This window comes from Podarcis muralis, chromosome 9 (assembly GCF_964188315.1).
Source record: "Podarcis muralis chromosome 9, rPodMur119.hap1.1, whole genome shotgun sequence".
Classification (NCBI taxonomy): domain Eukaryota; kingdom Metazoa; phylum Chordata; class Lepidosauria; order Squamata; family Lacertidae; genus Podarcis; species Podarcis muralis.
Genome location: NC_135663.1, coordinates 76,240,410 through 76,262,461, shown reverse-complemented (window position 1 = coordinate 76,262,461; position 22,052 = coordinate 76,240,410). Strand labels below are relative to the sequence as shown.

Here is a 22,052-nt window from a genome sequence, read left to right as displayed (position 1 = left end):
ATTCAGTCTTGAGATTAAACAGACCCCCAATGAATTTTTAAAAAGACTACTTTAATAATTAAAAAATAAGACTCACTGTTTAAAATATTAGGCTTTGGCTGTACCTGACTCCTCACCCACCGTAACATCTGGTGTTTCTGTAAGAGTGAGGAGGGGGCAGGGGAGTGCAGGCAAAGACATTGTACATAACCTGTTTGTGGCTCAGTGGAGAGCTTCCCTGCTTTTGTATTGCCTCTGTAAGGTAAAGATAAAGGGACCCTTGACCATTAGGTCCAGTCGTGGCCGACTCTGGGGTTGCGGCGCTCATCTCGCTTTACTGGCCAAGGGAGCCGCCATACAGCTTCCGAGTCATGTGGCCAACATGACTAAGCTGCTTCTGGCGAACCAGAGCAGCGCACGGAAACGCCGCTTACCTTCCCACCAGAGTGGTACCTATTTATCTACTTGCACTTTGACGTGCTTTCGAACTGCTAGGTTGGCAGGAGCAGGGACCGAGCAATGGGAGCTCACCCCGTTGCGGGGATTCGAACAGCCGACCTTCTTATCGACAAGTCCTAGGCTCAGCGCCACCCGCGTCCCCTCCACTCTCTGTAGGCGAGGCTTATTTGTTCAGTATTTTGAAATTCTGTGTTTTACTCCTGATCCCTCTCTTTTAGTTCCATTTTCTGTGGGGGTACAACGGGTTTTAAATCCAAATAGACACTGCTACCTGGGGGCTAGGAGAGAGTACCTACTAGATTTTTGAAAGTATGAGAAGAAGTATAAAATACTACATGACATAATGGAGACTAACGCTATGCATAATACACAGCACATCATGCTGCATGCAGGCAGTCTTAATCCGTATAGTTTCTGTAATCTAAAGTTACTTTCATGAAGAAAACCTTTGCCCTGACAGTTTGAGAGGAGAGAAAGCTTCCTTTCTTTTACTAAGACAAAGGTGGGAAACTCTTCATTAACCCACCAGAAGGTGACCTCATCTTCTATTTCAATTTTTATTTATAATCAATGCAACATTAGTTTAAATAATTTATACCCTGCTTTTCAACCAAAAAAGATCCCCATAATGGCTTACAGTTCACTAACAATAAAAATAAATAAAATTGCTCATCATTGCCCTTGGTTTAAAAGGCACAACACGAAAAGAAAATGGATTGGGGTTGGGAGAGGAAATAGGCAGATTCGGGTATAAGTTCTTAGTTCTTCTAATCACCAGCTGGTGTGAAAATGTTCAAGACAAGGAGAGGTCCAAAGTTGCTGGTCTTTTGGCTGTACCAGCACATTGGTCCTTCATCCTTTCTCTTCCCTCTGTTGCAACCTAGTGTAATGACTGCTGGCTTTTCCTTTGAAATGAAGGAAAACCCCAATGTTGGAACTAGGTGTGCTATCTAAAATCTAGGAAGGTGGGGGGGGAGGCACTTTTGGGGGCAGTATGGCCTGGAGGTTATATATCTGATTTTCCAACATCTTTCCTAAAAGGCAGCTCCGTGTGTGTGTGTGTTTCAGTCAGGTTAAAATGGGGACGATACGGGGTTATTTTACCAGTAGTCAGTTTTGACTTTTGACAAAGAAGATTTCTGAAGATACTGCTAGCATGCTCTTCAAAGTTCTAAAGAATCTGCCAGTTACCAAGCTGTTTTAAGTGATGTAACATCTCCTTCCAGGTGTGGGTGGAATTGAAACCGAAGCCGTCATGCTTGGCTTGCCAGTCACCCTCACCCTGCCTGAGGTGGTTGGGTGTCAACTGACAGGCTCCGCCAGCCCGCTTGCCACATCAATCGATGTGGTCCTGAGCATTACAAAGGTAAATTAGAGCTCTCTTTGTTGCCAAGTCAAGCAGGCCATGTTTTACTAGCTCTGCTGGAGGTGACATAAAAGTGCCTAGGATTTTATCTAAGGTTACAGTGTCATTAGCAGTGGTTTGGCAAGGCCTTAAGAAACTTAGTGGCAGGTAAACAAGGGAAATTCAACACCACCTCCATGGATACCCAAGGAAGTTTGTGGTGAAGCAACTGGTGCTCTTTCAGCAGGTTACCCCTTACTAGGGACAAGGAGCAGCTGTCTCTGGGCAAGTTCCTAAGCAACTTATCATGGTAACCCCACATGAGGCTCTCTCTAGCCTTAAAGACCTTCTGGTTTCAAAAAGAGCCATGCCTGGCCAACATAGTGTCCATATGGTTCAGTCTTCTTTCTCCCTTCTTGCTCCTGTAGACACTAAAGAACCTGCTCTTTGTTGGCTTCCAGCTGAGTGTTTCTGAAGAAAAGAAAGTCAACTCAGGGACTGATTTGATTCCCTCCCTTCCTAGATACTAAGGGTGAAGGACCCTGGGGTGGATAGCAACCCTTCAGCTATTAGTTGTAAGGCGGATATGGAAGAGAATTCATCCATTCTAGACCAAAGCTTGTAATGACCAGGATAGTGTCTCGGCACTGTGCTTTCTGACCAAACTGGCTGCAGAATTTCACGCTAAGGATACAGTAATGGTTAAACCAGGGTGGGTTAAAAAATCAATGGTTTTTTTTTAAAAAATAAAAAATTGGATTTTTAAAAAATAAAAAATCGGATTTTTAAAAAAAATTAAATTGATTTTTAAAAAATTTAAATCAGATCTCTTTATTTAAATCAGATTTTTTAAATAAAATGCTTTTGGAAGAAAAATCTTTCTAAAGATAGTTTTGTATTTAAGTTACATTATAGTCCAAAGGCCTTATTTCATCAAGAAATAAGGATTTGTTTAAAGTTTTTCATGTGTGCTAAAACACAGTCTTAAGTTTTTGTTTTTTAAAAAAATGGTTTAACCACATCAGTTAACAAACATGGAAACATATGCTATAATGTTATTGTTTTAGTTAAATAAATTGTTTAAATTGTTGTTAAGGAAATTAATATTTTTCTCCTTCCAATAAAATTCAGCAGAAAAGTTGTCTGAATGTAAACAGTTAACTTATTAAACCTCACAATAATTTCATAATTATCTGTCTATGTATTTCTAACAGTATAACAAAATCAGTAATTTTTGCTATAACTGTAAAAACTACTCTGAAAATTTACTATTCCAAAAATGAAACCTTCATCTAGTTGTAAATATTAAGAGGATGCCAGCAAGGCTGAGTCTGTAAAAAAATGGTTTAAATCAAGTCTTACTGACTAGCGATTTAAATCAAGTCTTTCTGACTAGTGATTTAAATCATGATTTAAATCGATTTGATTTAAATCAAATGTACCCTGGGTTAAACTAACTAGTTGTGTCATTGAATCAAATGAAAAAGTGTTATTTTGTCAGTTTGTAGTATTAGATGTAGGCGCCCCCTGTCTCCATGACTCCAGAGGGTAGTGAAATGGAAACCTTCAGAAGCATTTTCCCACAGCCTTAACTAATTGCTGTGCAGCAAAAGGGCAGCACTGAAGAATGGTGACACCAGAAGATGGTGTGTTTAAAGAATTCGGCGTGTAGCTTGGCTCACTTGCCCAAAACATCTTGCAGAGCAATGAAGTGCACTCACTCCGCATCCATACTCTGCTCCTTGCTGATTAAGAGGGCCCAAGGGTAGTCTCCTGCCTCATGATCCTGTATATTTCTCTTGGTGGAATTGCTAGTAGTTCATTCGAAACCTTTATGTCATAAGATGCCTCCTTGTTCTGCATGCAGTGTTTGATTTTTCTTTTTCCCTCTCCTTAGCAACTTAGGCAAGCAGGCGTGTCTGGAAAATTTGTGGAGTTCTTTGGGCCTGGAGTTTCCCAGCTCTCCATAGGTGACCGGACCACAATAGCAAATATGTGTCCAGAATATGGTGCTATCCTGAGCTTTTTCCCTATCGATAATGTGACATTAAAGCACTTAAAACACACTGGTAAGACGGAAATTAAAACAGCTGGTTCTCCAGAGCTTTACCATAGCAATATATTACCTACAGGCTTTCTGTTAAGTAACTGTTGTATGCATTTTAAACAAAATAAATTGGTGTAATATTTCACATGTTGTTGCAAGATTGGAATTTTCCCATGTGTAAGGGGCGAGGAAACTTGCCCAGCCCTGGGGCTGCATTCTGTCCATCAGTTAGCCTTCTGGGGGACGCATGCCAGTGGCAAGCAGGGCCATAACCACAAGTGGATAGAGCAGTAGGTGACAGCCTTAACTTTTGGGCTGCATTCCAGCTACATGGAAATCGGAAACATCCACGTCATGAGTCCCAAAGAAAAGGCATTGTGGGGGTGGGGGAAGTTGGGGAAGCTGCTGGTTGATGACACTGGGAAGGGGCACAGAAGTTTGGGACAGACTGCGTCAGGGCCTCGAGTGGCAGGGAAGTATGAACAAGGAGTCAGATCCCAAGGAGGGGCCCCGTAGCATAGCCTTCCTCCATCAGTTAGGCCACAGAGAAGCTAGCGAGGTGTGAACAGACAGTTCAGGTCCAGACCTCCAGAAGAAGTTTGGTTTGCTTACCTCTTTGCCATGCTGAAGTTATGCCTGCCCCATTCCCGTATAATGGGACCCGAGGGAGTTGTGCTACTTGCTGGATCAATGGCATAGGCAAACTCGGCCCTCCCAATGTTTTGGGACTACAGCTCCCATCATCCCTAGCTAACAGGACCAGTGGTGAGGGCTGATGGGAATTGTAGTCTCAAAACATCTGGAGGGCTGAGTTTGCCTCTGCCTGTGTTAGCTCTCTTAGCCATATATAGCACCTGCTGTGCCTTTGAACCGTGCTTTGTCTGCCTGTCTTGCTGATCTGAGCATTAAAGATTTTGGTAGAAACCGTACTCTTGAGTTATAGTTTCTCATCCAGTGAAAGTCTTGGATCTCTCCAACGTGCATGTCTCTCCATCAAGTCAAACGAGGCTCACAGTTCAGGGACACGTTGCAGTCAGCTGGAAATACTACAGAAGGGCCTGGAGGAGGCAAGGCCTAGAGAGACGCCCAAGGCTGTCAATGGAGAGGTCTGCAAGGTTGCATGCAGCGCCCAGACTTGAGGGTCTTCACACAATCAGTGTGTGTGTGTGTGTGTGTGTGTGTGTGTGTGTGTGTGTAAAATGTATCTTCCTGCTCAATGTGTATATTTGAGAGGCTTGATTTGATTCACTTCTGTCTTCCTTTAAGTAAGATGCTGCAGTAGATACTCGGGTTACCGTCTTTTTTCCTGGCTAATGCATGCAGGAAATTGGGAGTTAAGTGCTCCCTGGAAGGGACTCTTCAGAGGCTTGTGGTATTTCGAGTTAGGAAAAGGCAGTTAAGTTCAAACGTTCTGTTGCACAGGTTCTATTGAGCTACTCTGTTATGCTGCTGTATCAGCAAATAATGTTGCCGTAAATTGTTTTGGTGACTATGGGGTTTAATGTGAAATTGAGTTATTTGATTTTTCTTATTTTATATTGCTGGTGCTTGTTATGTGATTACTGTGCTTGTATTTAGGTACATTTTAATGTACTTGTCATGGCCTTTGGCGCAATCAACTTACTGATTTGAATATCAGCAGAAGGTTCATTACTTAAACATTTTTTTCTGATTATTTAACCGTTTCCCACAGGCTTTGATGAGACCAGGCTTAAGTTGATGGAAACATATCTTAAAACTGTGAAACTACTTCGAAGTTATGAACTTTCCACAGAAGAACCTGAATATTCCCAGGTAATGTCGAAATGGGCTTGCCTCTTTCATATTTGCAGCTTGAGTTTTGCTTGGATCTATACCCTTTACCTTGCCTCACCAGCCAATAGGGCCTCCTATACTTTCAAGAGAACCCAATTCCCTGTTCCAAGCATGGGGAGCATGTTCCCCTCCAGATGTTGTTGGACTCAAGCTTCCGTCTGCCCCAGCCGCCATGGCCTAACGGTCAGTGATGATGGGAGTTGTAATCCTGCAGCACCTTGAGGGGCATATAGTCCCCATACCTGCCTCATTCCAACCAACTTTCTCCTTCCCATTTTGTCCCACCTGTACCCCACACCATCTGCAATATAATAAAGCTTGGGCAATAAAGATCCAGTGAACTGATGCTGTGACATTGCTGAAGCTGCAAGAGCTTGGATCAGTACCTGGATGGGACCACTGGGGGCAGCTCAGCATTCTGAGCTTTCAGAGCATCAAGGGAGGGCAGCTGCTATAGATAGGCGCCTTTACCATCAGTCAGCATCTTCAGCTCTCCTGCTCTTTCCATCTGCAACTGCCACAAACCAGAAGACTCTACTGTCCATGCCTCTTTTACAGTTAAGCATTTGTGTGCATTTTAATGGTAAGCCACTTTGGTATCGTGTCTTGGCCAAAAGAGCACACATTATATTTGTATAATTTAGTTCCTTCCCTCAAACCTTACCTCCTGGGTGGGTTGAAGATTTCCCAAAATGTCTCCCAAATTACAGTGTTCTTTGGCAGTTTCTGATATTCGCAGGAGTTCTTGTTGGAACTGGTGTGGAGCAGACTGTGTGAAGTGGTTTGGGATTTCAAACGCTAGCTCTTAGTATTTCAAACTTAGTATTTTTTTTTATTGGCATTTTGGATTACTGCTGTTCAGTAAAATGGCCTTTGTAAACTGCTAATTTAGGGTGCCTTTTTCAAAAATATTAAAATTGCATAATAATATGTTGCTTCAAGAAGTTGTTTTCCATCTTTTGCTAGAAAGAAAAGTTGATAATTTCAGCTTGTCTGCAAAATGTGCCTTACATAAATTGTCAAAGCCTGATTTGTAGAAAGAAACTTGCAGAATTGTCCAGGTAGTCCACAAATTTTGCCTAGCTTATTTTGAAAGCCTAGGCAGCAGTGCTGTGATGTATACTGTGCAATAATTTATTAACAAATATTCTACTCCATCAGGTTATATGCATAAATCTGGGTTCTATAATGCCCTATGTAAGTGGTCCCAAAAGGGCACAGGACAGAGTGGCTGTTACGAATATGAAGAGTGATTTCCAGGCCTGCTTAAATGAAAAGGTATGTGCAGTTGAAATGAAGAACTACTGTTAGGGTTTCTATGCTTTTGAATTATATAGTCTCTGTTCTGTGGGAAAGAGGCCTGCTTCTTTCACTGTCACAACATTTTATAAAACAAAAATTAAGCTCTTTCCTGTCATCTGTGATGCTTGAAAATCAAAGGACACACCTAGATGACACGTCTTCCCATGCTCCCAGCTGGGCGCTGTAACATGCAAACATGAGTGCAGAACCCTTGTCTCTTTCACTGGTTGAGGTGCGGCCATACGGAAAACCAAACATTTGTCTTGGTCTGCACGAAACCATTAGGAATGGGAGGATACAGATTGAGGTATTCCATGCAGATTTTGCAATCAAAATTAATAAAATAGTTTGTGTTAGCTCCCCCAATTTATTGGAGATGTTGCCACTGGATTTTGGCTTCCTGGCTGCCAAGGCTATACACCAACACAGGATTCTAGTGTCCCCTCTCTTGTTTAAAAGCAGCTTTGAATTTGTTGTGTAATTGATTTTGCAATGCCTGTTTTGATTCCCTAGGCTGGCTTTAAAGGCTTTCAGATTCCAGCTGAAAGGCAAAGGGATGTGGTTCCTGTGGAGTATGAAGGAAATGAGTACAAGCTGGCTCATGGATCAGTCGTCATTGCTGCAGTAATCAGCTGTACAAACAACTGCAACCCCTCTGTAATGCTAGGAGCAGGTATACTCTGCCTGGATTCAGGTTTCTTCTCTATCTCTTGCTGTAACAATGGCATTATAGAGCCAAGTTAAGCAAACTGCCATCCTATAAATGTCTATATAGAAGGCAGACAGAGGAGTTTGTGCCAGTGTAGCTTAAGCAGAAGCTTGAAAAATGTGGAGGTGCCTTTTAGTTATAATCCTATTAAATTTGGATAGCTGAAATTGTACCAGGATTGTGGGTTTTTGTTGAACAGTATGTCTTTAAAATGCTTCACAGATTCTGCAGTACCTGGTGCAACACGGCAGCTTTTTCACAGTTCCCAGTGTTCTGCACCTGACAGTAGTAGCTGTTGTTTTTTTTTAAAAATGTATTTTATTATTTATTGTGTTTAAAGTTCTGTTCATTACCTGTGAAAAAGTGTGGTAGTTTTTGAAGTCATGCCTGCAGTACTACAACAGCAGTGTCCTGGGCCAGCTTCCAGCACGAGAGCAGCATTGCTAATGGTGACCTTGTACCAGTGAAGCTATGATTTTGGTGTTGCCTTAATATAAACAAGTGGTCAACCTGCTGGCTCATAGGATTGAACTTTCTGGGGATTTATGCAAAAGCATAAATGTTAGAATTTCGTCTTTCTGAAATTTCTTATCAAAAGAGGATGAAGGTCATAATCCGCTACACCCCATCAAAATGAATGGAGGCTATGCTGCACCTGGGCTTGATATCGCTGCATATGAAGTTAATATGGTATCTAGAGCTGTCTTACATAGAATCATAGAATTGTAGAGTTGGAAGGGACCCCATGGGTCATCTAGTCCAACCCCCTGCAATGCAGGAATCCCAGCTGAAGTATCCCTGACAGATAGCCATCCAATCTCTGCTTAAAAACCTCCAATGACAGAGAGTCATACATTGGTCCATCTACCCTGAACTGTTAATCCTAACTGGCAACTGTTCATCGGGGACTTGGGCAGAGATTTCTTCTGGGTTGTGGACAAAAAATTCTTCAACATATACCGTATTTTTCACTCTATAAGACGCACCTTTTCCCTCCTAAAAAGTAAGGGGGTGTGTGTGTGCGTCTTATGGAACAAATGCAGGCTGCGCAGCTATCCCTGAAGCCAGAACAGCAAGAGAGATTGCTGTGCAGCAATCCCTCTTGCTGTTCTGGCTTCAGGGATAGCTGCGCAAAGCCTCTTCAACATTTGATTCAGAATATATTTTTTTCTTGTTTTCCTCCTCTAAAAACTAGGTGCATCTTATGGTCGGGTGCGTCTTATAGAGCGAAAAATACAGTAGCTGGAGACTTTTTTAAAGGGATATTACAGGGTTTGTACCCTTCTGCATATACCTAATCTGTTCTAAACTGAAGAGTAAAGTTTCCTCCAACAGTACTACCTGTTGTGGTAATTTATCTATAGGCAACATAACTTTGCCCCTTAGAATTTTTGTACCATTATTTCACTGCTGCTTTCATTCTTCCCTAGGTCTGTTGGCCAAAAAAGCCATTGAAGCTGGTCTGACTGTTAAACCGTACATAAGAACCAGCTTATCGCCTGGCAGTGGAATGGTCACGCACTATCTCACTTCCAGTGGTGTATTGCCATACCTCAATAAACTTGGGTACTAACTTCTTTGCTCTCATATGTAGAAGTTTTAAAGACTCTGTGATCTTCTGTGTAGAGGCTTAAAATGCATGCTTAAAGTGACATGGTCAAATCCAAAAGAAGTAACACAGTAACATACAAACATCATATAGCTTCTGAATTAGTGTGTTGCTTGCAAACTCACTGGCATTTGATTCATTTTTAAAGTTTCTGCGGCTCACGGTTTTTAGCCACATCACATCTGATCAGCTCAGCATTCAGAAGCTAAATAATTTCTGTAAGGCATATGCTAAGCATTGCTGTATTTATACTCATAGTATTTTTTTCCAAAAACAAACCAACCCCACAGATCATAATTTACTGGGGGGCATGCTTATTTATTGAAAAGTTGCTCAAGCACACAGGAACATGGGAACTGCATTATAAGGGGTCAAACTATTTGTCTTATCAGAGAAACATTCCTGGTCTAGAGAGAGTCCATCTAGTCCAGCATTGTTTCTCTGACTGGCAGCAGCTCTTAAGGATCTCAAGCCATGGGGCTGGATCCAACTAAGGTCTTGTCAGAGTAGACCCCCGCAATTAATAGATGCGACAGACAGAGCTCCATTAATTTATGTGAGTCTACTCTAAGTAGAACATAGTGAGATACAATGCAGAGGTCTTTTTCCATCTGCTGTCCTTCCTTTTTTAAAACTGGAGGTGCCAGGGGTTGAATCAGCAACCTTTTTCATGACCTCCCATTTTCCCACTGGCAGAAAGGATTTCAGTATGACAGGTAGAGAGTCTTGAGGCCCTGGCCATGCAGCCGCTCTCTTCAAATGATCCCATAACGTGCAGGGGAACTTCAAAGATTTCACTGCAGTGAAAAGGTGAATGAAAAAGTAGGTTGCACTAATGAAACACTGACATTTTCTTAAAATCCTGGTTTTGCTCTAGATTTGAGGTCGTTGGCTATGGATGTTCTACATGTGTTGGGAATACTGCTCCTTTGCCAGAAACCATTCAGAATGCAATTGTGCAGGTAATGTTTTAACTACTGTAGCAGAGTGGGCTTTGTTCCTGTTGACCAACTGGGAAAAATAAAAGGCCCAGACTTTACCCTGCTGACTGTTTAGGCTGGAGGGTGAGAACTTCTGTGCAGTGTGTAGAGCTAGGAAAGTAGGAGCCCTTTTCCCTATTATGGCCCCTGTGCACTTAAGTGTTTTCTAGTATTTTCTGTCTGTCTGTCCCATATGGTTATGAAAACACTCTTGGAGTATATATCTTTATGTGCTAGGAAATTTAATACCAGTATTGGAGTTCCATTCTAGTCCCAACAACATCTGGAGGGCGGCAAGTTCCCCAGCCCTGGTTTAAAGGCAAATTCTGTAGTTTAAGTGTTAAGGAACAATATGAGGTTAGGAATATGAGAAGAGAATAATCTTTCTTGCCACTAAGAGGGTATCCTTCATCAAGGGTTTTCCCTCAGCTTTTCCTTTATAAAGGTAAAGGTACCCCTGCCCATACGGGCCAGTCTTGACAGACTCTAGGGTTGTGCGCTCATCTCGCTCTAGAGGCCGTGAGCCGGCGCTGTCCGGAGACACTGCCGGGTCACGTGGCCAGCGTGACAAAGCTGCTCTGGCGAACCGGCACCAGAGCAGCACACGGAAACGCTGTTTACCTTCCCGCTATAAAGCGGTACCTATTTATCTACTTGCACTTAAGGGTGCTTTCGAACTGCTAGGTGGGCAGGAGCTGGGACCGAACGATGGGAGCTCACCCCGCCACGGGGATTCGAACCGCCAACCATGCGATCGGCAAGTCCTAGGCGCTGAGGTTTTACCCACAGTGCCACCCGCGTCCCATTTCCTTTATAGCCACTTGTAAACTCACAGAAATTCAAGCAGCCATGACAATGAAGTTGAGAAATGTATACTTTTCTGCCTTTCAGGGTGACTTGGTTGCTTGTGGAGTTTTGTCTGGAAATAAAAACTTCGAAGGCCGTCTCTGCAGCTGCATCTGTGCCAATTACCTTGCTTCCCCGCCTCTAGTTGTGGCTTATGCTATAGCAGGAACTGTGAATATTGATTTCCAGACTGAGCCATTAGGTAACTATCCCTCTCCTTCCAGCTCCTATTTCATCCAGGACTTGGCTTGTTCCTGTAATGCTCTCAGGGCATTTAACTTGCTCTAAGAGCAACGCTTACCTTTCTTGCGCTGTTTGAAGCCTCACCTAGAGTATGACGCATTATGGCCTAGATTCCGCTACGCCATAAAATAACCTACCTATGTTTTCTAACAAAGCAACCAAGTTGATCGTTGTGAACCAGTTCAGCAATTTTCTCTTCTGCAAAAGTGATTTGCTTTCAGGTGAGCTAAGGGGAATATTGTGTGTCATAGAGCGAATTCTGTGCAGCTAAGAAAGCTATTGGGTGTTCGTAATGCTTTTAAGACGGGTAGAAATGGCAGAGGAGTAATTTCTGCTGTTATCACCATGATCAAAATTTCTTTGTAGGGGTCAGTCCTGATGGCAAAAGAATCTTCTTGCATGATATTTGGCCCACTCGAGAAGAACTTCAGCAAGTGGAAGAAGAGTTTGTAATATCATCCATGTTTAAAGAGCTGAAGGAGAAAATGGAGGTAGTTTGGCATTGTTATTAATCAGGGACAGGGATCCTCAGGGCCAAGCACTGTCTCTGACAGAGGCTTTGCTCCTTCTCTGGCCTCACCCCCTGCGCTCCAAGCCCTCGGGCACTTTTGCCTGCCTAGCAGGTGCCCTGGAACTGTAATAATGCCTCTCGCTTGCCTGTCTGGAGAGAGGTGTGTGCATGGGAAACCTATTCCTTTTTTTGCATGGCTGGAATGTCCCCTCCTGTAGACAAGGTAACAGTCACATACATGGATCTGCCCACTTTTGCCTCTGGTCCCTCAGGTTACTTGCATTTCCTTGAGGGAATGTGGCCTTTGGGGTGAAAAAGGTGTCCTACTCCTTTTCTGACTCCGCAAGGCTCAAATGAAACGCTTTTTCCTGTGCATCACTCGGTGTGCCATGTTCCTAGCGGGGAATGTAGTATGTAAATTTTAAAATGAAATTATGCATACTGGTTCAAACATCTTTGTTAGCCTTTAGCACTTCTGTATGCCAGTTCTGTATGCCAGATCTATAGCAAATATAAAAAGCAAGAGCATAAACAGCCAGATGTCCTGATTTATTTACTGTGTTTATAACCTGCCTCTAAGGATCTCAGACAGTCTCCTTCATTCTCACTGTTTTATCCTTGCAACAACCCTTTGAAGTAGGTGAAGCTGAGATACAAATAAATTAGGCAGGGTACAAATTAATTATTATTTACAGCAAAAAAAAAAAAAATTGGAAGGCTGAGTTAACAAGAGTTATCAGTTACAAAAAAAAAGAAATGATGATGTGGCATTTTGTTGTGGCGTTTCCACTATATTATATCCAGTAACTGGCATTTTGGGTACAAGAAAGGAGACGATGATCACATTATATCTCCTGCTTTGCAGAAAGGAAATAAGCGGTGGAATTCTCTAGAAGCGCCTGAATCAGTCTTATTTACGTGGGATTGGAAGTCTACTTACATCCGATGTCCTTCCTTTTTTGATAAGCTTGTAAGTATGGTAACATCAAATCTGTATGTTTTGAGATGTTCTAGGTATTGTAGAAAAGGGAACTTAATAAGTGAGGGGAATGTTTCTGACCACAATTTAAGATGTCAACACTGTTCTGCTGTCCTTCTCAATGGAAAGGAGCTCTCATAACACTAGCACTAGGTTCAGGACAGTCAAAAAGAAGTACTTCTTCAAATACCACAACATTAATTTATGGAATTTGCTGCCACAATATGTGACAGCCACTTCCTTAGAAAGATGTTAAAGAAGAATGGCCATATTCTTGGAGGGCAGATCTATCGGTGGCTACTAGTCTTAATGGCTAAATGGCACCTCCGTGTTCAGAAACGGTATGCCTTAGAATACGAGAAGCTAGAGGGCACCTGCTTTGCTTGTTGATTTCTCAGAAACGTCACTTTTGCCTTTGTGGGAAGCTGGTCCTTTGCTAGATGGTCTCCTTTTGCAGGGCTGCGCGCACGTTCTTGCTTTGGAACAGCTTTACCTTTTACATTAGCTCCGTTTTGTGCCTTTTGGGTGTGTTTTCAACTAACCAGGAGAGGGGGTGTATTCATCTACTTTTGTGTCCATTCATCTGGCAGACCAAAGACCCTCTTCCACCCCAGTGTATTGAGAATGCGCACGTCTTGTTGTATTTGGGGGATTCGGTCACGACAGATCACATCTCACCTGCAGGAAGCATTGCGAGGGGCAGCGCTGCTGCCAGATACTTAACCAACAAGGGGTAAGAAACTTCAGAGGAGCTGTGAGGGAAAGAAACTGAAGGATTCAGCTGGTCCTCACAAATTGCTTTACTGTGGTGGTTGCTGCTTGGCCAGATGAACAGTGTGTGCCATAGCTAAAGTAGGTTGCTAAGCAGGATTAACGGAATTTCTTTCAGGTTTATAGTCAGAATTTTCTGCATAATCTGTCCTGTTTTTACTGGACCCTATTCATAGCGAAAAGGAATGCGGGTGGCACTGTGGGTTAAACCACAGAGCCTAGGACGTGCCGATTAGAAGGTCGGCGGTTCGAATCCCAATGACGGGGTGAGCTCCCGTTGCTTGGTTCCAACTCCTGCCAACTTAGCAGTTTGAAAGCATGTCAATGTGCAAGTAGATAAATAGGTACCACTCCGGCGGGAAGATAAACGGCGTTTCTTTGCGCTGCTGTGGCTCGCCAGAAGCGGCTTAGTCATGCTGGCCACATGACCCGGAAGCTGTACGCCAGCTCCCTCAGCCAATAAAGCAACATGAGCACTGCAACTCCAGAGTCAGCCACAACTGGACCTAATTGTCAGGGGTCCCTTTACCTTTATTCATAGCGAACATTCTGCTTAGTTTAGTGTCATCTGCAGAGCTTCATGTATTAAGCTGCAGGTCCCTGCAAGGTTAACAGGTAGTCAGAATGACTTAAGTGCCTGATATCCATTTATAACTGACACACAGGATATAAAACTTTGACCTGTATTCTTAGGGTTCCACACCTGACTATGGCACAGGAAAACTTCCCTAAGGGCTGTTTGTGAGCAAAGTCCACTTTTCAGGTTGCACGTTTATACTGAGCATGCTCTGTTGTCTCTCGTAGCCTCACGCCCCGTGAATTCAATTCCTATGGTGCTCGGCGGGGAAACGATGCAGTGATGACAAGAGGCACCTTTGCAAACATAAAACTTTTCAATAAATTCATTGGGAAACCTGCTCCTAAAACAATTCACTTTCCAACTGGACAGACGGTGAGGACATATTTGTTCAAAGCTATGAGGGGCAGCTGCATATTAGAAATGTCCCCATTTCTTTCCCCCCCATCAATTTCTCTCTCTTGCTCTCTCCCTCAGCTAGATGTATTTGATGCAGCTGAGTTGTATCGCAAAGAGAATATCCCTCTGATAATCTTAGCAGGCAAGAAGTATGGGCTGGGGAGCTCGAGAGACTGGGCTGCAAAAGGACCGTTTTTACTGGTATGTTTCCATTGTATTGACTTCGAAGTAACAAGAAGCCTCAGTGTTTTATTACTTCAGGCTGCTTGACAGGATTTTGCTTGCTTGTTTTTCGTAGAACTTTAACCATGCCATTTTGTGCCTTCTGAAAATGCATGAGTCAGTTTTTTCACTGAGCTTTAAAGAGTGCCCGTTTGTGGTTTTGACCATTAATTTCACAAACCGGGACCAGTTTAGAGATAATGTACATCTGAATCAACAATTTAACATAGTTGCTTCTTGCTTATCAGCCAGAAATCCTGGTAAAGTAGACCTAACTTGAGGTTTTATTTCAGTGGGAATAACACATCTAGGACTCTCCCGTAAGTCCCCGGCTAGCATGCCCAATGGTTAGGGCTAGTTAGAGTTGTGACCCCTCAGGATGCTGCTGGACTATAGTTTTCCTATCCCTGCTGGACAGTAGTAGCTAGTTAACGTTTTTACTACCCTCATGACTCGTGGCTAGCATTCCAGGCCACCTTCCAATAAACTAGATTTCTCTGTCTTGAGATTTTCTCCACGTTTTGTATTAACAGAAGGGTTGAGCGGTTGTATGAAGATGACTTTTATTATTGTTCAGATGGTATCTAAGCCAGATATAACTGTTTCTACAGGGTGTGAAAGCAGTTATTGCTGAAAGCTATGAGAAGATCCATAAAAGTCATTTGATTGGAATGGGCATTGCTCCGCTCCAGTTCCTCCCCGAGGAAAACGCAACGTTTTGGGGCCTGACAGGCAAAGAACAGTTTTCGATCTCATTTCCTCATGAGTTATCCCCTGGAATCTCCCTAGATGTAAAGGTAACTCAGACTGACTTCTGAATGCAAGTGTTAGTAATAGAAGAGATTTACTTTTTCCTTGAAGCACAAATGTGATGGTCTGTCCTCTGTTGTAAGCTGCTAATGACGCAGTTTTATGGTATCCACACCATTTCACATAAGGTGGAAGTGTAAAATACAGTGGTACCTCGGGTTAAGTACTTAATTCGTTCCGGAGGTCCATTCTTGTGGGAATGTTCTGGGGTGCAGGAGAGGATATATTGACTAATTATATCCTTATCCAACTTGTGCTAACAAGTTCCCAAAATATCAGCAGAGTTTATAAACATTCCCCTTTAAGTGCACAACGGTAACGCTTGCACAGGTTCGCTAGAACCTCTATAATAATTACCCTGGTAATTTCCCCTTTAGTTCCCTCTTAAAATACAAGACACGACACAGTCTTTATAAAAGTATAAAAGAGTTTACTCACGTCCTGTTCACAATGTGATCCCAGAAGGCACAGCTTAAAAAGGTTACATACATTTAGAATCTATCTTGTAGCAAGATAGTCCTTATCTCCTCTCTTGGCTAGGAGCCAAGAGAGCATCCTTAGATGTTTCCTCATTGAAGGAAGATGGCAGAGAGAGAGAGAGAGTGGCTGCCTGCCCTGTGCTTTTGTCATTACCTGCACAGGTGAGGCCACACCCACCTCTGGTCACATGCGGAGGAAGTCCGTCCCCAGGAAGTTTACCTGCTTGCTGGACTGACATCCCTCCCCATGTTCTAACATGTATACTCTAGGAATGTCGTCATTGACTGCTCCTGTGTTTACATCCCACAATTCTTAACCTGAAACTGTTCTTAACCTGAAGCACCACTTTAGCTAATGGGTCCTCCTGCTGCCACCGTGCCGCCGGTGTTATTATGAGCTGTGTTTGGCCGGGGTGGGGTGGGGTGGGGTGTCTCCTTTTGAGTGAGAAGTCAGCACCAGAGTTGGCCTTAAGATCAGGGAAGGGATACCTGTGGCCCTCCAGATGTTGTTGGACAGGCCTTCAGACCTAACTGGCATAGCCAGCGATGAGGGCTGATGGGAGTTGTTATAGAGATAACAATGGGAGTATGTTATAGAGTTGTTATAGAGTATGTTATAGAGTATGTTACTGATGGGAGTATGTTATAGAGTTGTTATAGAGTTGTATAGAGATGTTAGGAAATGACACAGTTCTAACATATTTCTTGCTTTTGCCTCTCATTCTTGTCTCTTTAAAGACAAACACAGGGAAAGTATTTCATGTGGTTGCCGCATTTGACAGTGACATGGACATAACGTTATACAAACATGGTGGCATTCTGAACTACATGGTCCGAAGGCTGTTGTAGAGGCCTGCTCACACCTTGGGGGACTATGCATCAATGGGCCAACCCCGCAATGGCTTGCACAGGCCTCACTCCATCGATGGAACTGCGTACAGTCCTGCTGCACTCTGAAATTTCGTCCATGGATGTAAAAGATTGTGAATTGTTGTAGTGACTGCAGCAAGATCCGTCTGGATTTTAAAAATAATACTCGAATGGTGCTATTGACATTGCTTACAAAATTGACGTGTGTGTTGTGAAAGAGAGCTGTAAGTATGGGGATGGGTGGGAGGGGGTTGTCTTAGACCATTTTGTAAATAAAGTGACATGAAACCTGAAACTGAATTGTGTTGAAGATTTTAAGCCAGAAGACTCTCTGTCATTGGGCCCCACCCCCAGTTTTGGCACCTTCAGGTTCCTTAATGCTGTCGGTTGGTTTGAGGGCAGCACATGGTTTGGCTTGATGAGGATGGGTAGTTTCCTTTTAATTAAGGTTTCCATAAAATCAAAAGCAAAAGTCAGCGTGAAGGCCACAAGTTACAAACACAGGGCGCTGCAATCTTAACACAAAACTAGGTGAATTTTTGACAAGGAGCTAGTACGGATATTTACAGGGTTGGCCTCACCTCCCCCTTTGCTGAAACAGCAGCAATCTCTTTTCCCCATTTGCCTTTTAAAGTTAATGGATGTAGAGAAGCAGGGGCAAAACTAGACTTTATTTCACCCAGGTCAAAGATTTAGTTTGGCAGTGCGCCCCCCCCCCCCCATTACACACACACACACACACACACACACACACACACACACACAGGCTGAGATCTTCAATTCCTCTGGAGACTTCACCTGGGGCAAAAAACAGGCTAGCCCCCCCCCCCCCCAGCTATGATCCTGAGAGAAGCAACCTGGGCTACCAATCGCTGAGGAACTGAGCTGCAACAATGGGTTTCGATTAATAATTTTTAAGAATTTTCATTTATAATAATCCAATAAAAACCAAATTAATACAATACCAAATTATAATACAATTAAAAAAGCCAATTATCCAATACCAAATTAAACAATTTTGAATGACTTCCCGGGTTCTGGATTTAAGGGAATGATGTTCTTATTTTGTCCTGCTCCAATACTCTCAGTCCAAATACAACAGTTCCAATCTTGACCCTTTATTTTAACAGCCACTGATCTGTTTGCTTTCATTTGTATTTAACTGTTCCATATCCATTAGTTTTGCAAGGGGAGTTTTATCCTGTAAATTTCTGTGTGAAATGTTTGTTTTTCGTTCATCTTTACTCTTCATGTTGTAATCCATCAGCCTCAGCATTTCCCTTCACTTGCGCTTTCTGCACTGACTGCAATTTTCACTGCATCACACGCCATTTTGCTTATCCCAAGACAAAGAGAGGTCTGGTGTCTCACTATAGCCCCAGGCAGATATCCAGAATTATCTTCTTTGATCGCTCTCCCATCCGTTAACAAGCTGGTATCTCTCCAAAGTCATGATAAGTCAGAACCAAAGTCTTCTTTACCATTCCGTAGAAGGTCAATGCCACAAATCATTGCGATGTTTTCACACAGTTCAATTCTTGTAATTAATCCGTAAAAATTACGAAGTTCTCGTTAATTCCCTCTTGCATTTTTTCCAATCCATTAACAATTAACACTTCGGGGGAGGTTTGTCAAATCATAAAACAGCAAATATAATGTATATAAAGAAAGGGTAAAAGCTCCCCTCCCCCTACATACCAATCAGGTTACAATGAAAATCCTCTCCAGATTAGACCTTGGCACTCAGTGGCTGATTCATTTAGCAAGTTATCATGTCCCCTTAGTCCAGAACATGCCTGTTACTTAGATCCAAAACCAAATCCATCCTAAGAAACTGAAGAACCTCCGCTCATAGTGACTGCGTTGGAGAGTTACTGATACGTTCATCAGCGTCCCCTGCCTCCCACAAGAGGCAGGTATCAGACGATCTGTGAGTGAAACACACACACACCCCTGACCGGGGGCGGGGGACTTGCAAGGATAATTACTTTCAAATGATCCTTAATTAGCTGCACGAACAATCTCCGCTAGTGTGGGAGCCGCTTTTCACCATGGCAGAAAGCATCGGAAGCCGCAACAATGGGTTTCAACTTGTTCTGTTTTAACTAGCCTCTGGTTTTCTTCTCTTCTGCTTTTAGCATGCAGTGAAAAACAGCTGCAGTTTTTTGGCCTAAAGAATATTTTAAATACCCACTTACATTGCTGAGGCAGCTCTGTGGTCTTGTACTCCCATTTACAGGATGGGGGATCAGTTCTTAAAGATCCTTGCATCCTGGGCCAAACCACCTGTTAAAACATGGACATTTCTGCTGCTGCTGCTGCTTTTTGGACTCTTAAGTGCTGCCACTGGAAGCAGTTTCCTTTATATAATTTAGCATATTCTGTGTCACAGCAGGGAAAGCAGAGAAGGCCTGGTGGGTTTTAAATGAGTTGTGTTGGATTCTTTTTCACATACTCTCTACCTTAAAGTAGTTTTAGTTAATAAACATGGCCTGTGCCAATTATTCTACAGTAAGAAGTAACCTTTAAGATTGACCTAGTCCACCAGATATACACAGTAAAATTGGTTTTGCTCTTTGGAAATTTCCACTGCACAAAAATGTCATTAATTAAAGTCCATTTCGATTTATTGCCTAAACAATTTATGAACAAACACACCATCATGCAGAAAAAATATGTTCTAAGTGAATAGTGCACCACAGAAAATCTCCAATGACAACCTAGTAACCTTCCAAATAATTTTGAGGAAAGGTTAAATGACCAGGAAAGAGTATGTGAGCATGCATATGAATCTAACCCATTTGAAGCACTGTTCTTTTCAGTGAATGAGTGAGATAAACACCTTAGCCCTTGGAGTTCTGTTGGCATTCTTGAAATGTCTGGTTTGCACGTAACACTAAGCCATGGTTAATTAAGCCATGGTTTGCTTGCTTGCCTGATCTCTGCCCAGGGGCGTAACTCTATTTTGCTTACTTACTGCTAACAAGCCATAATCTGAAGCTAGCTTTGTTGTTAGCTTATGACTCTTGCTTTGTTTTAATTGTAGCTTTGTGTTCTACACAAACCCATCACACTTCATTATTCATAGTTCCTTTGGCTACCCAATACCAGAAGCTCACCAGGTTAGAAAGGCATGAACAGCTGAAAAACAAAACAAAACTTTGGAGAAGCAAGCTCTAGTTTGTTTGACAAGCCATGGTTTATTCTTACAGGTGAACCAGGTGTCTAAACTTCCTGTTTAGGGGAGTTTTTAACGACTGATGTTTTAATGTATTTTTAACCTCTTGTTGGAAGCCACCCAGAGTTGCTGGGGAAACCCAGCCAGATGGGCAGGGTATAAGTAATATTATTATTATTATTATTATTATTACTATTTATTTTATTATCATCATCATCTCCATGATATATGATGTGTGCTAGGTGCTTTTCTCAAGGCTAATAATACCTTTTTACTACCAATATACTGAGAGAGGTCTCTTATCTGCATTATTGGTGTTTGAATGAAGTGCTTGGTATCAGAGTTCTGTCCTGATAATTGCAGAAGGCAAGGTAGTTGTTACTAAAGATACCTTACCAATAGTAATATCTAAACTAACTTTTTTGGTCTGGTGGGATCTTCTTTGTTAGTGTAAGGGATCAGGGGACCCAGACACAAAAATACTTGCTGCTTGAGACGTGCAGCTGGTTTGTCTTATCAGACGCACCCATCATTCCCTAATACCAAACTGAACATGACATTTGTCAGGCCTGCCCGGAGGCGCAGACACATTTAAATGTTTGTGACTTATACACAGGATCCCTCATCGCTTGCTGCCCTATGCCTTTGGGAGTAAGTTAAACACAACCCATAAAACGCCTTGTTCTGATAAACTCAAATGCTTCTTTAAGCAAACCAATTTCATTCTCATAGATAGGCATGGCGTTATTTTCCTGGTCCATGAAATCAATAGTAGCCATTTCCTTAAAAGTACAGGGCCTCCCACTGTAAGTTTTTCGCTGTGTGTGACTGACAGCTTGAGCTGCCTTGATGGTTCTGGCCATCACTTGGATCTTCCCTTCCAAACTTGAAATACTCTGTTTTCAAGGCTCAGTCCTTTGTATTTTTACTTGGGAGCAATTCCCCTTGACCCCGTGGGATTTACTTCAAAGTAAACATGCCTTAAGTTGGGCTACAGGTCTGGAATCACTTTAGTGGGACTTGAGCATTGCCGCCGCCGCCCCCCTTGGAGATCACACTCGTGGATATGAGTGGACTTGTTTTCCTGATACAGGCAGAAAGCATATCTGAATGACCAGAGCTGAGTGATATATGTCGTCTTTTTCTTTACATGCAAAGTGATTCCCTGTATGGCCCTATTGGGTTGAGAGAAATTACCTATATCCATTGCTTAGCAGCAGCACAATATATTTTGCTCAGAAAGGCTTGGGGTGAGTTAATAAGTGCTGATCTGAAGCCCTAGGAAGTTAAAATAACGGGAACTGGAAATCTATTTTGTCTTCAAGTACTCTTCAGTTTTGATTCGAAAGCGAACCTTTATTCTAATCCTTTATCAGATTTGGGGACTGTTAATATAAATTAAACATCTGTGAAATAATGCATTTTATTAACCACACTTAAGCAACTGCAACAAAACAGTATATAATTGTTTTACATTTACTAATAAGTATTGTATAGAAATCTTACAAAGTTCAATTTGCTGAGAACTGTGCATAAAATGTTAAAACGGATGTAAATTATTTTTAATAAAGAAAATTGTACCATTTCTCAGTTGCAATTGTCCGTGACTGCATTTTTACTGATTTTCAAAGGCAGCATTGTTAAATGGCAGGGTGTAGAATGACGGTGGGAAGTGGCTCATTAGCAATCACAAGAATATCTGTCTAACATTTACCCAAGACACAGATTGTATAATGTGCGTTTGATACTGTAAAAAGTGTAGCAGTCACATCCCTTGTTGTAATGCTGATTGAAGTAGCAGGTGGGTTAAAGGTACCCCTGCCCGTACGGGCCAGTCTTGACAGACTCTAGGGTTGTGCGCCCATCTCACTCAAGAGGCCGGGGGCCAGCGCTGTCCAGAGACACTTCCGGGTCACGTGGCC

General features: G+C 42.5%; 1 protein-coding gene across 1 annotated transcript in view; it reads left to right on the top strand.

The window, feature by feature from the left end:
- The window catches only part of IREB2 (iron responsive element binding protein 2), a 39,393-nt gene extending 17,678 nt beyond the window's left edge, over positions 1 to 21,715 (top strand). The window contains exons 8-22 of the mRNA XM_028743255.2: positions 1,665 to 1,804; positions 3,681 to 3,852; positions 5,524 to 5,624; positions 6,807 to 6,923; positions 7,461 to 7,620; positions 9,087 to 9,222; positions 10,143 to 10,227; positions 11,137 to 11,293; positions 11,701 to 11,825; positions 12,711 to 12,815; positions 13,415 to 13,557; positions 14,400 to 14,547; positions 14,650 to 14,772; positions 15,405 to 15,590; positions 16,821 to 21,715. Of these exons, the coding sequence (XP_028599088.2) occupies positions 1,665 to 1,804; positions 3,681 to 3,852; positions 5,524 to 5,624; positions 6,807 to 6,923; positions 7,461 to 7,620; positions 9,087 to 9,222; positions 10,143 to 10,227; positions 11,137 to 11,293; positions 11,701 to 11,825; positions 12,711 to 12,815; positions 13,415 to 13,557; positions 14,400 to 14,547; positions 14,650 to 14,772; positions 15,405 to 15,590; positions 16,821 to 16,931 (2,009 nt within the window). The 3' untranslated portion in view covers positions 16,932 to 21,715. The remainder of the gene's footprint in view (positions 1 to 1,664; positions 1,805 to 3,680; positions 3,853 to 5,523; positions 5,625 to 6,806; positions 6,924 to 7,460; positions 7,621 to 9,086; positions 9,223 to 10,142; positions 10,228 to 11,136; positions 11,294 to 11,700; positions 11,826 to 12,710; positions 12,816 to 13,414; positions 13,558 to 14,399; positions 14,548 to 14,649; positions 14,773 to 15,404; positions 15,591 to 16,820) is intronic.
- The last annotated feature ends 337 nt before the right edge of the window (positions 21,716 to 22,052 follow it).